This window comes from Schistocerca gregaria, chromosome 6 (assembly GCF_023897955.1).
Source record: "Schistocerca gregaria isolate iqSchGreg1 chromosome 6, iqSchGreg1.2, whole genome shotgun sequence".
In the NCBI taxonomy this organism is placed as follows: Eukaryota; Metazoa; Arthropoda; class Insecta; order Orthoptera; family Acrididae; genus Schistocerca; species Schistocerca gregaria.
Window position 1 is genome coordinate 446,839,933 of NC_064925.1, and position 17,551 is coordinate 446,857,483.

General features: G+C 36.9%; 1 protein-coding gene across 2 annotated transcripts in view; it reads right to left on the minus strand.

Annotated features, from left to right (window-relative positions):
* Positions 1 to 734: 734 nt before the first annotated feature.
* LOC126278016 (sister chromatid cohesion protein PDS5 homolog B-B) overlaps positions 735 to 17,551 on the minus strand; it is a 192,439-nt gene continuing 175,622 nt past the window's right edge. The window contains exons 21-23 of one of the 2 annotated variants that reach the window (XM_049977726.1): positions 12,974 to 13,006; positions 5,419 to 5,469; positions 735 to 2,716 (exon numbers count right to left, since the gene is read on the minus strand). In XM_049977726.1, the coding sequence (XP_049833683.1) occupies positions 2,639 to 2,716; positions 5,419 to 5,469; positions 12,974 to 13,006 (162 nt within the window). In that variant the 3' untranslated portion in view covers positions 735 to 2,638. The remainder of the gene's footprint in view (positions 2,717 to 5,418; positions 5,470 to 12,973; positions 13,007 to 17,551) is intronic. The other variant, XM_049977727.1, reaches the window with a different exon arrangement.

The window sequence follows — 17,551 nt, forward strand, 5'->3', positions numbered from 1 at the left end:
CCTTCTATTCCAGTCTCGTATTGTACGTGGAAAGAAGGATTGTCGGTATGCTTCTGTGTGGGCTCTAAGCTCTCTGATTTTATCCTCATGGTCTCTTCGCGGGATATACATAGGAGGGAGCAATATACTGCTTGACTCTTCGGTGAAGGTATGTTCTCGAAACTTCAACAAAAGCCCGTACCGAGCTACTGAGCGTCTCTCCTGCAGAGTCTTCCACTGGAGTTTATCTATCATCTCCGTAACGCTTTCGCAATTACTAAATGATCCTGTAACGAAGCGCGCTGCTCTCCGTTGGATCTTATCTATCTCTTCTATCAACCCTACCTGGTGCGGATCCCACACTGCTGAGCAGTATTCAAGCATTGGGCGAACAAGCGTACTGTAACCTACTTCCTTTGTTGTCGGATTGCATTTCCTTAGGATTCTTCCAATGAATCTCAGTCTGGCATCTGCTTTACCGACGATCAACTTTATATGATCATTCCATTTTAAATCACTCCTAATGCGTACTCCCAGATCATGCGTACATCAGAATATCTCCTTTTCTTTGTTAATATACTTTGTGTATTCTTGTTTCATGCTATCTTCTACATCCTTGAAGGTCTCCTCACAATGGATCTATGGAACAAAATATATGTCTAATCTAATAATAACTATTTGTCATGTAGGTATCTTTCTATATACGTCTTCATTACCAGGAAAGTAAGTTAGTAAAAGAAAGGAAAATTACTTCGTCCAGTCATTGACTCATGTAATGTTTATTGGTGTTCATTGTAATGAAAAGAAATGAAAATCCCTACATCTAAACCATGATGTAAATAATGTTGATTTTAATGTTATTCTACCACTGTAAAATAATAACTTTAAAATAAACTTTCTATAGACTTAAATCAGTGTGGTTTCAATAATCTGTTAAACTTAAGTTTAACATTTAACATATTAACCAGTTTTTTCCTTTTTTTCTGCAAAGACAGTGACAAGCCAACTTGTTTCCTTTATGAAACAAAGCTGAAAATTTAACATACAGACCAACCATATCTGTCCATGGTACCTGTAATTAGGTAGCACATCTCTTAATGCCTTCTACACATGCACTTATCATGTCTCTACCTGTGACACACTGTATTTAAACACTTCATAAAATGGGATGATGAAATAAAATATCAATACAAACAATAATGAAAATTACAGCAGTAAAATGTACAAAAATATTGACAGAAATGAAAAAGTTTAAATCCCCTATACATCTTTACATCACTGAATTTGAAACTTTACAATTAATATGCATTTTTTAATGCCAACCATCACGAAGCACGTTTCCGTCTCCCCAGCCCAATTGATTTTTTTTTTTTTTTCACTTAGTGATGTTGAATGAGCAACATAACAAACAAGCACAGTTAACAAAATTTTATGAAATTTATGGTTGAGAGTGCAAAAAATTATAAAAATTTATAACACTGGAAGTCTTCTCTCATTACTGGAATCCAATGTTTTGTCATAAATATAGGTTAAGCAAAACAATCACGTATGATGAGCACTTCAGAAACACTAGGCAGGCACGATATATACAACCTTTCATATTCCACATATATATACCCATGAAAATAACGAATGTAATGAAAAATAATTATTCCAAAAACTGACTAATGGGGAAAATTTGAACATAATATCCTGACACTGTTTTCACAGGTCACTGAAAGTTGTCATACATTACAACATAGGAAGAAACCATGTGTAACACACCCCCTTCACTCTACAGACTGCCAGGAACTGGACTTACTCATTTAACATTAAAATTATTTCTGCCGAAATTATTACACTGTTTTTATACTGCAATTGTGTTCTTCCACTCATCACTATCTTTGGTTCAGCATATTTTAAAACAAGTAACTCAACAAATCTAATCTCAACACTAACTGCAATGCACCTTAAAAGTAAGGTCTTACATTTCTAACAATTAGATAAAAAAATAGGTAAATAAATAGTTCTTTTGACACCACTTACTTTCAGTAAGTTATCAAAAATGAAACTAAGAAAAATGAGAAATGTTCTTATGTGCTAGAAAATATCTGACTCAGTGTTATGAATTTCACCAGATGTCCCTTGCATTTCCCAGGAAGTGTTCACATTTTCAGACTATTTATTAAGTGGAAAAATATCAAGGAGTGCATGAAAACTATGCACTATCACGAAATGTAGGGCTTACCCATTCAAACTGTCCTGTACAATGCTTCCGCAGCACAACCACCTACATTCAAAATAATTCATGTGCCATGCATTCTTTAAAGTCAAACACAGTTTCCATACAAAAAAGAAACAACACTGTAATGAATACTGCGGAAAATATTTGCCAGATGACATATGTGTTAAGCACACATGCCAAGTCTCGGAATATATGAACACACAGAATGCAATTGCATTGCAAGTTGCACCTTCACTGAATGACAGTGTCAACTTTGTTAGTGAATGTCCTCACTAAGGTTCACAGTTTCACTTGCACTCTTCATAAAAACACACAATTTCTATTAACTTCAACACTTCTGGCAGTGACACCACTTCCATCACAGTACAATTTCCATAAACATGGTGGAAGCAGTGATGCATACGAATTCACACAACAATAAATGCTGAAGTAGTTTCACACTGGTTGTTCCACTTTAGGTGTTAGGTCAAGCATTGTCCTCTTGGCTGGTGGTTCACCACATTCACCTTCAGACTGAAAAACAATCAGAAATTGTGTTGTGACATAGCTTACCAGGGACAGATGAGGATTGGAGTTAACATCTTACATGTACTCCATGTATGTATTCAAAGAACATTGTATAAGAGCTTAGAAGAATCATCATTTAATATAATGTTAAGAATGTGATGGTCACTCATATACTGGGTGGTTATAATTAAAGTGCTGCAACTTGCAGAGGTCTACTGTGGGGTGTAATTATCATATCTGGCAGCAAAACTTGGTAAATATGTTAATGTGGGACCAATTTATGCTGGAAAAATATTTGTTTCAGTTTAGGCCACCAGGTGAAAACCCGACACTTCATGGCATCTCATCAATGTCTCTGATGCTCATATTGAACAAATTGTGTAACTACAATTAATGATAAAAATCAACATTATGCTTTTCTCGCATGTTTGACCTTTCATGAGAACCTGCCGTTCCTTGTCCAGTACATATGGAAACATATTTATACATAATTTTTGCATTCGCATTGCCAGGTTTGCACCCGGTGACCACACTGGAACTATTGTTTTTTCCAGCATTAATTGGTTCCACATTAACACATTAGAATATCTACCCAGTTTTGCTGACATACGATAATACAGTCCACACTGGAACTCTATGAGTATCTGAACTTTAATTACAACCATCCTGCAAATATGGAATGGATTTACGCAATATCTGACATATTTAACATTTCAGGGTACAGCTTAGAAATCAGAATTCCAAAGATGACAGTCTGAAGCACATGGAAGGAAGCAGTTTCATTATCAGACTTCAGTGACAATCCAAACAAATGAAGCTAAAGAATTACATTCAATTAATTTGTGGAAGTTAAAACATATACAAGAATGACTCAGAACTTGATAAATGAATACAAAACATTAAAGCAAGGTGACCAAAGAGAACAAAATTTGTTAATTTATAGCTTGTCTCCCTTCAAGCACCAAATGTGTTCTGTAAACTCATACATGGTCCTAATAACATGATCCAGTAAATACAAAAAATACAACATAATAACAGTAGCTGTTCTATACGTAAGGAATATACAGGGTGTCCCAAAAAGAATGAACCGATTTTAAACAGAATTATTTATTAGGAAGAAAAGCTCAATACCAACAAATTGCATACTAAATTACTCAAAAAAGACAGAAGTTTATAAAAATCCATCATAAATGTTTAATATGTCCTCATTAACTGCACGGACAACATCTAGCCGATAGCCAAATTCATCCCAAACTGAGCGTAAGGTGGCTTCTGTCACTGAAGCTACAGCAGCTGATATTCTAGTTTTTAATTCATCAATGGCACGAGGTAAGGGAAGAACGTAAACACATTGTTTAACATATCCCCACAGGAAGAAATCACACGGTGTTAAGTAAGGGGACCTAGGAGGCCAAGAGTGTAAAGCCTGGTCTCACGGTACTGTATGCCCTATCCAACATTGAGGCACGTTGGCATTAAGGAGACTGTGCACGTTGTTGTGCCAGTGGGGTGGTGCTCCACCTTGCTGATAGATGAAATTGTCAGAGTCAAGTTGTGGGAATAACCAGTTCCGTAGCATTGGAAGATATGATTGTCCTGTTACGCTTTCTTCCTCAAAAAAGTAGGGTCCATAAACCTTGCTTTGTGAAACAGCACAATAAACATCCACTTTTGGTGAATCACGTTAGTGTTCAATTGTTTCATGAGGATTTTCAAGCTCATATATACGCACATTACGAATGTGAACCTTACCGCTAAGTTGCCTCATTGCTGAATATCAACTGTGACATAAAAAGTCTCATCTTCCATGTCCTCTAGAGTAGCATTGCTAAAGTTCACTCACTCCACTTTGTCAGTATCTTGAAGAGCTTGTACAGTTGTAAACAGTATGGTTTGAGGGCTAAATGACGCCATAAAACACGCCACACTGTCATGTGCAGCAACACAAGTTCTCGGCTAGCACGACGCATAGACTTGCGGGGGCTCTGCTCAAATGATCATCAGATTTGTTCCACTGTTTGTTCAGGAACGCATGGCTGGCCAGGACTTTTGCCTTTACTGAGGCCCCGTTTCCTCATACTGTTTATACCACCGTCAAATGTTCTTTGTTGATGGTGGTTTAGCACAAAATCAAATATGAAACACCCACTGAAGTGCAATCACTGATGGAGTACGACTAAATTCAATAACACGATATGTCTTCTCTTGCGCAGATGCCATATTGCGCAAGACTGGCTGCACGCTCCAGATCAGTACTCACAGTGACATCTAGTGGATTTTTTCTGAAACTCTACAGCATGCCGATTACATCTGCTGTTTCAGTTACCAAGTGGCTTTTGTCTTAATATTATACAAGTTAAAATTGGGTCATTCTTTTTGGGACACCATGAACAATAACAAGTGGTGAGAAATTACTCTTCAGTGGGTGGGAACGCCAAATGAGAAGTCGTTGAATGTCAAACTGGACAAAAATAATTTTCAGGAAGTCTCTGACATTTTTGAAAAGTACTGCTACACACACAAGAAACTTCTTTCTAAGAACTGATATTACTTCCAGTGCATAAAACAGCTTTAAAAAACTTCAATAATCAGCAAATTTTAGGAAAAAAGTGATAAATGGGCCCTAACGTTTTATCAGCAGTTAACTAAATCATTTGATAATTCCGAACCAACTTATCTCCTTAGGTTACATTTAATTTTCTACATACCTCTTCTTCAATTCCTGGTAACTGGATCTTCGTTTCCGATGCCTCAGAAGGCTAGAAAATAAGAATTTTTTTAATGTATAAACAGGAAAAAACCGAGCAAAATAAAGTATAAAGTGTTAGATTTTTGTAAGCAATAAGGAAAAATGTGTAATGTTGTAACATTCCTGGATCAAAAAATTGTGCATCTACAATTGTTTTCCCTGTTCCTTGTCAAACCACACAGTGTGAGAGGGAACCAAATCTTATAACCTGACATGGCAATTGCCCCTTCTTCATACAGTATTGCAAACTTTATCAATAATAAGCCTGCTTCGAACGAAAGTGGTGAAACAGTGTGGGCGGCTTGGACTTCGTGAACTTCCACATTTTCATCAAATACATCAATGTGTGATCGCAAATGTATCAGAAAATTTGAGGAATTTTTCTTCTTTTTATTAAACGAGTCAAATAATCATAATATTTCAGAAATGACAAATGCAGAGGGATGGCACAAGGTAAAAAACATAACTCCTTACAACATGCTAGACTGAGCAATCTATCAGCAAAGGCATTTGTGTTTTTGAGCTGATGAAATGTTGCTAACATCACAAATGCAGAACTGTGCCTGTGTGTTGTTAAGCAAGACAAAAGTCTTGACTGAAGTAAACAGAAACCTCTCACAAGTGAAGAAACGGAGTAAGTAGGATGACCTCACACATAAAAAAATGGCCCAATGTTTTACTGAAAATGAAGGATGGTGATAATCATTTGTGCACAAAGCTGGGAGAAAGAAGGCACAAATAAAATATGGTTCACTATAAAGCAACAATTAACAATCACTGCTATGGTACTGCTTCATCAGATGACATGAAAAAAAAAATACAATAAAAAAGGGGGGAGGACTGGCTGGCACACCCACAAAAAAACAAGGGGACAGGATGAGCACTCCTGATGTTTTACCATAATCGGCAGGCGTAAACCGCTATATCAGTTGATCTGAAGCTGTTTAAGCGTACACCAAGTTACAATTTTCTCTGTTATAGCTCGGTACTATAGGACACAGTTATTAATGATACAAGGACAGCAATGTGATGGTGAAATGGTCACGTCATTTACTCTAACGAGACTTGATTTGATTCAAAAACTGGTAAGGCTAACAAAATCACAATTGATTAAGTACAGAAGATCCAACACCCAAACAGTATGTTTCTATTGCCTGAGGCTTACTTTGCATGGTAAGACATGTCTTTCCTCAAAGCATTGTTTATTTTCCACCAAGGATTTTCAACTGATGTAAAGAGGGACTGCAGCAATTTTTATGTCTAGCAGTGCATCTTGAAGATTGCAATTCTTAATAATTGTGTGTTTTACTGTAAAGAATTTCTATCAAGTTTGGAAAACACTGGGGGTCACAGACCCTTCACCATCTATCTCCTCAGTCTTTGATGTAATAAACAGAGAATGCTCATTATTGTAACAGCCAACACAAGTTTCGTGTAAGTCAAATGCACTCTATCCACATTCATCATTTGGATTTGCAGTTCCTTGTGTTTACCGTGTTTGCAGTTAAAATTGTAGGATGTAAGGTCTGCCAGTTATGCAAAACACCGTTTTTTCCAAGTTCCCGAACATGTTTCAGCACCACTGTGCCATCATCAGTGGGTTTCTGTTTTATTTAATCTGTAATGTGAAGATTTTTACTAAATGATTACAAAATTATGTGGATATTTAGTTCAAACAATAGTTCGTCTCTTTTTGTTAATACCTTTACACTTGGTGTGCATGATTTTTCAGGACCACTTGTGTATTATTTATTACAGGTAACTTGTCATCTGCAACCAAGCAATCTTGATGAGAAATTTCGTTGGGAGTTAACCTATCATCTAAACCTAATTTAGTTTGTCCTGATGTTACACACCTAAATTCGTTTTTACTTATGTTTTCGTGTAGCAAGACCTTTTATTCTCAGCATCATGGTGAGGTGTCATGATTCACACATAAATATACCATGTATTTTCACAAATAAGGTAAAAGCAATTTGTACTTCACCAAAACACAGTGTAGTTGTGGTTGTCGTGTGTTCTGGTCCAGTGAGTTTGGTGCCAAACTGGAATTTTGTATATATATATTTCCACATGGGAAAAATATGTTTAAAACAAAGATTCCAAGACTTACCAAGCGGGAAAGCTCCGGTAGACAGGCACAATAAAATAACACACAAACACACACACACAAAATTTCTTTTCTATCATCTTACTTTCTCTTTTTGTTTGTACAAGTAGTTTCACTTTGTATTCATCTTCCCTTTTTCTGTAATCTACCTATCTTTTCTATCATCTTACTTTCTCTTCTTGTTTGTACAAGTAGTTTCACTTTGTATTCATCTTCCCTTTTCCCGTAATCTACCTATCTTTTCTATCATCTTACTTTCTCTTTTTGATTGTACAAGTAGTTTCACTTTGTATTCATCTTCCCTTTTTCCATAATCTACCATACATTTTATCCTGCCTAATTATACTCAATAATACATAATTAACTTCCAAACCATAACCTAAAAATTTTTAACGCTTTCAACATAACCGCTGCTATAAAATCCATTAAAACCCACATCCTTTCGTCTTTCCCTCTCCTTCCCTCTTTCCTGAAGAAGCAACTGTCGGTTGCGAAAGCTAGAAATTCTATGTGTGTGTTTGTGTGTTTTATTTATTGTGCCTATCTACCGGCGCTTTCCCGCTTGGTAAGTCTTGGAATCTTTGTTTTTAATATATATAGACAGGCACATTAACAAAACACACAAACACACACACAGAATTACTAGCTTTCGCAACCGATGGTTGCTTCTTCAGGAAGGAGAGGGAAAGACGAAAGGATGTGGGTTTTAAGGGAGAGGGTAAGGAGTCATTCCAATCCCGGGAGCGGAAAGACTTCCCTTAGGGGAAAAAAAGGACAGGTGTACACTCGCACACACATACACACACATATCCATCCGCACATACACAGACACAAGCAGACAATATGTCTGCTTGTGTCTGTGTATGTGCGGATGGATATGTGTGTGTATGTGTGTGCGAGTGTACACTGCTTGTGTCTGTGTCTGTGTATGTGCGGATGGATATGTGTCTGTGTATGTGCGGATGGATATGTGTGTGTATGTGTGTGCGAGTGTACACCTGTCCTTTTTTTCCCCTAAGGGAAGTCTTTCCGCTCCCGGGATTGGAATGACTCCTTACCCTCTCCCTTAAAACCCACATCCTTTCGTCTTTCCCTCTCCTTCCTGAAGAAGCAACCATCGGTTGCGAAAGCTAGTAATTCTGTGTGTGTGTGTGTGTGTGTGTGTTTTGTTAATGTGCATGTCTGCCGGCGCTTTCCCGCTTGGTAAGTCTTGGAATCTTTGGTTTTTAATATATTTTTTCCCATGTGGAAGTTTCTTTCTGTTTTATATTAAAAACAAAGATTCCAAGACTTACCAAGCGGGAAAGCGCCGGCAGACAGGCACATGAACAAAACACACAAACACACACACAGAATTACAAGCTTTCGCAACAGGCAGTTGCTTCGTCAGGAAGGAAGGAAGGAGAGGGAAAAATGAAAGGATGTGGGTTTTAAGGGAGAGGGTAAGGAGTCATTCCAATCCCAGGAGCGGAAAGACTTCCCTTAGGGGGAAAAAAGGATAGGTATATACTCGCGCGCGCGCACACACACACACACACACACACACACACACACACACACACACACATCCATCCGCAGGTCTTTCCCTCTCCTTCCCTCTTTCCTGAAGAAGCAACCATTGGTTGCGAAAGCTAGAAATTTTGTGTGTGTGTGTGTGTGTGTGTGTGTGTGTGTGTGTGTGTGTGTGTGTGTGTGGAACAGGGGGCGGGGGTGGACTTTATCTGTATCTGTTTAAAGTTCCTTTAATGTATTAAATAGTGTGCCCTTGCAGAGTGAAGTGTATTCATTTATGACCTGTTTTCCTTCTGCTGTTGCCTTCTGTATGTGGAAGTTCTCCTCAATGGTCAGTTTGCTGTATAGGCTGTGGCTGGGTTTTAGTATTCTTGAGTTTGTTTCTATTTTAGTTGGGTGGTGGCTGTGGGTTATAAGGTGGTCAGAAAATGTGCTACGAGAGCTGTTGCTTTTTAAAGCTTTGAGACATTCTGAATATCTGTTTTTGAAGTTTCTGCATGTTTGTCCTATGTACTCTAACTATACGTTTGCTTGATCATCTGCTAAAACCATTTTTGAAAATATCAGCGTATTCAGTGTCAAAGGTGTTGTTTCAGTCTCTCTAGAAAATACTTCTTACTGCTTGTGACTTCACTTGCAATGTAATCAGCAAAACAGTGTCTCTAATGTTACATGCACTTTGCTCTCTTTATTGGGAATTGCTGTTACTTTTCTACTTACTCTCTTTTGTGTCCCCACCCTTTCCCATTTCACACAGAATACAACATAAATGCTATCATATTTGCAAAAATTCTGTTTGACTGAGAACAAGCACAGATAAAAAAAGCTTATGTAATAAAATTAAATCATAAGACTCAATTTTTGAAATATAAATGTAATTCGGTAGAAAAAAAAAAAAAAGAAGATCGACTCACCAAGCAGCAGCAGAGGAACACACGCCCATAAAGGTATTTAAATCTACAAGCTTTCAGAGGCAGTGTTTCTTCATTCAGGCAGGAGAGTTGAAGGACAAGGAAGAAGGATAAAGGTAAGGGACTATTGAGGTTTACGAAGTGAACAAGTTTGGAAAAGTCACCCAGAACCTCTGATCAGGGGAGACTTACCAGACAGGGTGAGAAGAAAGTCTTGCGCGGTGCAGTCCCTCACAATGTCTTTCCTTCTCATGCCGTCCAGAAAGTCTCCTCTGGCCTGGGGTTTGGACGACTTTTCCTAACTCTTCCCATTTCCTAAACATCACCTGACCTCTTCCCTCTCCTTAAACACTTCTGCCAGAAAAGAAGTCAATGGCTCAAAAAGCTTAGAAATTTAAATAAATCCCTTTATAAGTGTGCATTTTCCTACTGCTGCTTGGTGAGTAGATTTTTTATCTATACAATCACATTAAGTTAAATAACAAATATTATTGTCCTTGAACAGAAGGAATGATACATAACTAGACAAAATTTTCTATGGATCACAGCAAAAAAAATTATATTGTGAAGTTAACTTAAAAGCTTATGTCTCTGGTTTCCTATTTTGTTTTCATATTCATTCAGTTCCAAATAAATTTATTACAACAACTAAAAAACAATCGCATTTCCAAAATTCATGTAGTTTTCCTGTCCAGCTGCATGATATGGGCAACTAAAGGAAATTAATAGAATTGTTAAGCTATTTGCAGATTAGTATGAATTTCTCAAACAAAAAAGGAACACAAGTGTACCAAATTTCTGAAGATTAATGCACTGAATATGAACACTGGGGAAATTACTATATATACTATCTTACTCCATGGAAAACATTCTTAATGAAGACTATGAAAAAAGAAACACAACAAAAATATTCATCACAGTGGACCGTAAATAGACAAAATTTCCTCTCCTTGCCACTGCATTTCGAAAAATAAAGATTATGTCAACCTCATTTCTGTATGGCAGTAAGCAAAAGATACTGCAGTAGTGGCAGAATATGTGCACTAAACTTCTGCAGTAATTACACTGTGGAAAGTGCTTTACATGAAATTGCAGTACACTAGCATTAACAAGAAAATCATTACAGAAAAAGAGAAATAGGTTAACATTAAATATAAATTAACATATTAAGAAACTTCCTCTAATAGTATTGACTGGTGTGTAGCCTGAAAGTTGACAAACAGAAAAGGTAAGAAGGGAATAGCAATTTTTAAACATTTACAGAAGAATATTGAAGATTAGATGGGTGGATCAGATAACTACTGAAAAGGTACAGAATCAAATTGTGGAGAAAATAAAAATTATGGTGCAAATTGACTAAAATAAAAGCTAGGTTGACGAACAGGACCTGAGACCTCAAGGAATAGCTGATTTGGTAACTGATGTGAGGGTGTGGTGTAGGAACTGTAGAGGGAGACCAAGGCTTGAACACTGTAAACAGGATTCAAGCAGATGTGTTTTGCAGTAGGTACACAGAGGTGAAGAGACTTGTATAGGATAGACTACTGTGGCAAGCTGCCCCAACCCACTCTTGGACTGAATAACTACAACATAAACAATATCATCATCATCATCATCATCATCATTGTCGTCTCACAATTAACTTCAACTTTAATTGACACAATGTACCCATCATAACTTATTAAGCAGTCACCAAGCGTCAAGCAAATTTTCAGGATTAAATGAATAAGTAAATAAATATGACAGCAGATAAGAAAGTAATAAAATCTTCACTGTAGTTCATGACAGTATCTGTTTGAAAATATTTTCTAACACTTTCAAAAGGAAGGAAGAAAGATTATGGTTTAATGTCCTGTTAAATACAACATATCTGCAGATGGGGCACAAACTCGGATTAGCGAAGGACGGGAAGGAAACAGGTTGTGTATTTTCCAAAGGAACCATCTCAGCATTTGCTGTAAGTGGTTTAGGGAAAAACAAAAAACTTAAAATATGGATGGCTGGACTGGAATTCAAACTGCTGTCCTTCCAAATGTGACTGCAGTGTGCAGAAAAGATTTTGTTACTTCATAAAACAAGCATATTGCACAAGTTTAAAGGTTGTCAATCCAACTAAATACCTAGTGATTACAATTATGAACAACTTAAATTGGAACCATCAGAAGGGCACCTTATTTTGTGTTATTGCACAATAAGGAAGTGTGTGTCACAGATATGGTATGTGAAGTGTGATGGCAATCGTTAAAACAAAAGTGTTTTCACTGTGGTGAGATCTATTAACGAAATTCTCATCGCCAACTTTCTCCCTTAGATGCAAAAACATTTGTGTTGACTTTCACCTACATAGGGAGAAATTACCATCATATTAAAATTAGAGGTATCAGAGCTTGCACAGAAAAAATGTGTATTCATTTCCCCCCCCCCCCCCCCCCCCCTCAGTTAGTAATAGTAAATAAACAGTCTGAAAATGGTTCTATAAACCCTCTGCAAAAAACACTTAAGAGTTAGTTGTAGAGTGGTCATTTGGATGCAGAACCAGTGCACACTTCGCTTGGTATATTTAATTACAGTTTACTGATAATGTTGACAAAGAACTGGGAATGCATGTAACACCTAAATGGGAAAAGCAAGTTTTACACATGATCTCAGTTTTCAGGATACAATTTCATTAGTTACATAAAAAAATCTGAGGGTTAAGATACCCCAAAATAAAAATAAGGTTTACTGAAAAGCAAGATTTTACTTTTGACTAATGAATTCTGTTAAATGCAGTTTACTCCTTAGTTAAAACACTTACAGTACCATACTAACAATACTGCAATTATATATATTCACACAAAATGATCATGAATGTCATTTTATTTTAAAGCCTCTAAGCGGAATGTGAAAAATATTTGTTTATTTCATAAAACAAACATATCAGAAATCATATTTTTAGGCCTCTATTGTGTAAGTATAAAGAAGCTCTCATAATAAATTACCTCTGCATCAATGCATTCGATGGGTGCTTCAAGCTGCGTGTAAGAAAAAACTGAAATCAGTAAATATGTCATGTGCAAAGAAAATTATAATGTTTTTAAAGGAGTAGCATCAACAGAAAACGTTGACAGAGGTATCATGAATACTGATGAATACAGTTACATTGGAACAGTATTAAACATTTTAAAATACTTCAGCACACGAAGCTTTACATTAATGGAAACATGGAACTGAACATAGTAACATAAGCAATGTACAGTACAATGCAGTACATCTTCATCATAAAATAGGCTGATGAATTACAATTTTACTGACAGCCATGTTAAACTGCTCAAAACTGAAGAAACTCTGTCTTCATTTCATAGGTAAAGCAGAGAATATCTCTGCATTTTATTACGTGCACTCTGCTGAAACCACAAAGATAGCTTCCACAGAACACCACATAGCACTCAGTCTCAAAAGTTTAATGTCAATCTGCAGCTAACGGTGCTTTCCCGTTTTCTGTGACAGAACAAGTTAAAGAGAAATGGATCATCTGACACAAAAATATACAAAATAAAGGGAGGAGTAAAGGTAACAACTCATGTACAGTTGCGGAACTGAGCCACTGACAAGCACATAAACAAACCTGAAAACGTTCCTTTCTTTCAGACGAATTCTCCTGCAGAGCTAATAGAAGACACACAAACACAAATAAACCTGCATGGCTATATTGTCCCATCTGACTACATTATTCCAGTTCTCCACGCCATTATCCATTGCACACACCTGCCACTGCTTGTGGCCAGAATGAGCTCATCAGTGACACATTCATATCCCATGTGCTATCTGCCTCTCCCTCCCAGCCATTGTTCCCCAACCTCCCTCCTGTTCTCCAATTCCTTTTTCACTTTATCCACACCAGCTGATATAGTGCCTCATCCCAACTTCGCTGCAGTGCCACGACAATATAGCAACACAGATGTATGCATATTCTATCTGCTCTGCAGTTCGATTTGTCCAAATGATAACATTATCAAGTCTTGCTTTTGTGCATGTTGATGACTCAATGTCTTAACTTTACAGAGGACGAGTTGTTATTTTTATTTCTTCCATTATTTATACTCCAACAAGAACTTTTCTTAGCATAATTATAAAAAATATAGCTACAATATTGTAGGAAAATTTGAATTTACTTCTCTCTATGTAAGAACTGTGGGCCAAAAACAAAGACCTGCCATGTAAATTTGACTTGCAGTTTAACTTTACTATCATTTTTATTTACTAATTCTTGATTACAAATGAAAATGTAATGTTTCCAGTGAATATGATGTTTCCAGCAAATTATTAAAAACCAGCATGATCAGCATATGTAAACCTTTAAGGTTACCATAATTTTTACAATACTGAGGTTTGTAAATTTTGAAAATTATCATGTCACACCACTCTCTCACAAAATGGCAATAAAGCAAAGCAAACAAAAATGCACTACAAAAGCATTAAGCATTCATACTGTAAACAAATGACCAGCAAACATGCTGCAAGGTTTCGGTTCACCATTTACTTTTCCCCAGTTTAAAAGGATTTTAAGCATAAAGAAAGATTACACGGTTAGGACCCATCGAGGTAATACAATACAAGCCTCTTAGTAATAATTTTGCTGCAAGTGCAATCCCAAAGAATGATTTATTGCAAGCATGTACCCATTTCACTCTGAGGAAGGGAAAAAATGGGATCTGGATTGAATGAGATTAAAATCATTAAATATTTACGACTATTTAAAACTGTGGGCTTCACCATCCTGTGTAATCTTGCTTCCTGGAGGGGAGAATTTTTTAATTTCTCACCTACTGCCTGATTCAAAATGTTGACATAAAAAAAGTCATTATTTTTCTTCCTACTACTCTTCACCACCTTCGCAGTTTCATTCATTTCAACAAGTCTTCTACATTTTCCCTACCTCTGGCCAGATAGACTACACTGTCTGTGAATCTTAGCATTGGAACCTGTTCCCCTTGCACTTTTATTGCTGTTTCTGAAATTTTCTTTCACTTGCTTCACTTCTTTTTTGAAGAGCAAGTCGAACAACCACTAACTTGTCTAACAACACTTACTTGTCTTTCTTGACCAACCACTTATTATTCCCACTTCGAGTTTCAGTGATTACTTGTCTTACTTGTCTGTCTCTGTGTTTTAGCCCCAGTCTTCTAGGGACTGTGACGACCTTATTCCACCTTACATTGCCAAAGTCTCTCTCCAAGTGCCTTTTCCAAGGTGCTCGGAAATTATCCTGGTTCCCCCCCTTCCACCCACTAATTTTCATTATAATCCACAATGTGAGAAGTGCTCCTCTGATATACTTCCCTTCCTGAAACCAAATTGATCATCCATTATGTCATTCTGGACAGCAGTTCATCTTTCAGAACTCATCTGATAGTTTCCACATTTATCCGCATATACCTGATATTGCTTTTCTGAAAATTTGATGAAAAGTCACATTTCAAAGATTTTTGACAGCAGCTTAAATAATCTTCTAGTTTCCCCATCTCCCACAGGTATCAAGAACTCAGAAGGTGTATTATTTTCTCCCTGCCTTCTTTAAGCTCAGACCATTTAGAGTTCTGTTAAACTTTGACCTCATCTATTTCTTCCACCTAAGATTCTTTCTCCTCCTATTTCACACTTTGGGACAATTCAACTCCATCACACAGGTCTTCAGCATACTCCTGTCTCCATGTACTCTTTACCTTGCATTTGATAAAGATTCTCCATCTGCACATCAAAAGTTAACACCTTTATAATTTACTGCTCTGACATTACATTAGATCTTCCTATATGCTGCGTAGATTTTTCCTGCAATATTATCTTTGTCAACATCTTAATATGTGTGTCTGATTCACTGTGATTTAGCCTGTTCGCACTTCCTGCTCATTCCATTCCCAACAGCCCTATACTGTTCCTTCCTCTCTCATTCTTCAGATTCTTGAAGATCATTCTTCCATCCAAGAGCTTCATTATTTCCCAGTTTATTGATGGCTTCTTCACTTCTGCTTTGGACATACCAATGATATCCGGTTTGCCTTAATTATTTCATTCTTTCTTATATTTCACTTCTCTTCTACTGTACTACTATCGGCATTTTTGCTGACACCAAAGGAATTTTCACTTCGTATTATTATGCCCTAAATTTTCATTATTACGTTTCCTTGTATACTTCTTTTTCTTTATCCTATGGGATTGCAACTAACTTCTCATCAAATATGTACTGTAATAAACAGGTTTCATTATGATGTAAGTGTCTCTTAAAATCAGTTCTTACATTATAACGCAAAAGTGGACTTGTTAAAGAAAAATGCATTGGAGATACAAATGCTACCCAGGGAGAGGCTATACTTGTGTTTTCAAAGTGACATGGCAACAAGATATACCTAACATTTTTGCAGAAAGGCAATGAAAATCCAAGTAAATAAAATATTCACCTCATAAGTTTTGACATTGCCAATTGATGAACAGAAATAATATTCCATGACAGTTATTCATAAAACGATGCAGGGGATAATTATAATGAAGTCATATTAGTGAAATGCTGGTAGTATGAGCTACTTGTCTTAAAAGAGGATGCAAAGTAACTTTTACTTCTCAAGACTGAAATTTTGCACATGAAAATCTGACTTCTTATTCCTGTGTTTAATGGATAAAAGTATGTATTATTTATTTCCTTTTTTCTTGTGGTTTAATATACATTGTATGGTGAAATAGTGTTGCTCGCTTGCAGGGGGACTAGGTGGGACATTACAGAATCCCACACTGTTCTGAAAATGCTCGACATACAATGCTTACATTTGCAACATACGAGGTCTGTACAAAAACTTCCAGAACTTTGTCCACAAAATTTTTCTATGCTTATCTTTTACTTATTGTGCATGGCCTTTATCAAAATACTCTGCTCCACAATTGATACGCTGTTCTCAATGACATTTCCACTACCGGAAGCAGTCTTGGTACGCCACTTGCTGGACAATAGGAAGTGCTGACTGCGAATTTTCTTTTATCTCATCTATTGTCGCAAATCTTTGCCCTTTCAATGAGGTTTTCAACTTTAGAAATAAAAATAAAAAAAGTCCGCAGGGATCAGGTCTGGAGGGTATGAAGGATGAGGCAGCACAGTGATTTCATTTTTTATGCAATAGTAATGCAGCAACAGGGACATATGTGCGGGTGCATTATCGATGCAAGAGTCATGAATTGTCTCACCACATTTTAGGCCGCTCTCATATTTTCTCGCAGACTTCGCAACATCCCGATAGTACCATTGATTCATGGTTTGTCCCTGTGGTATGAATTCATGATGAACTAATTGTTCAAAGTCAAAGAAAACTATTAGCATGGCTCTTACTTTTGACCCAACCAGATGAGCTTCTTTTGGTCTTGGAGCACCTTTCCTGACCCATTGTGAAGACTGAGCCTTGGTCTCAACATCATGACTGTAGGCCCACATCTCTTCGCCAGTTATGATTCTCTTAAGGAACATCTCATTCTCATATAGGCAATCCAAAAGCTCTTCTCCGATTGTGAGGCAAAGGTCTTTCTGGTCTTCACTC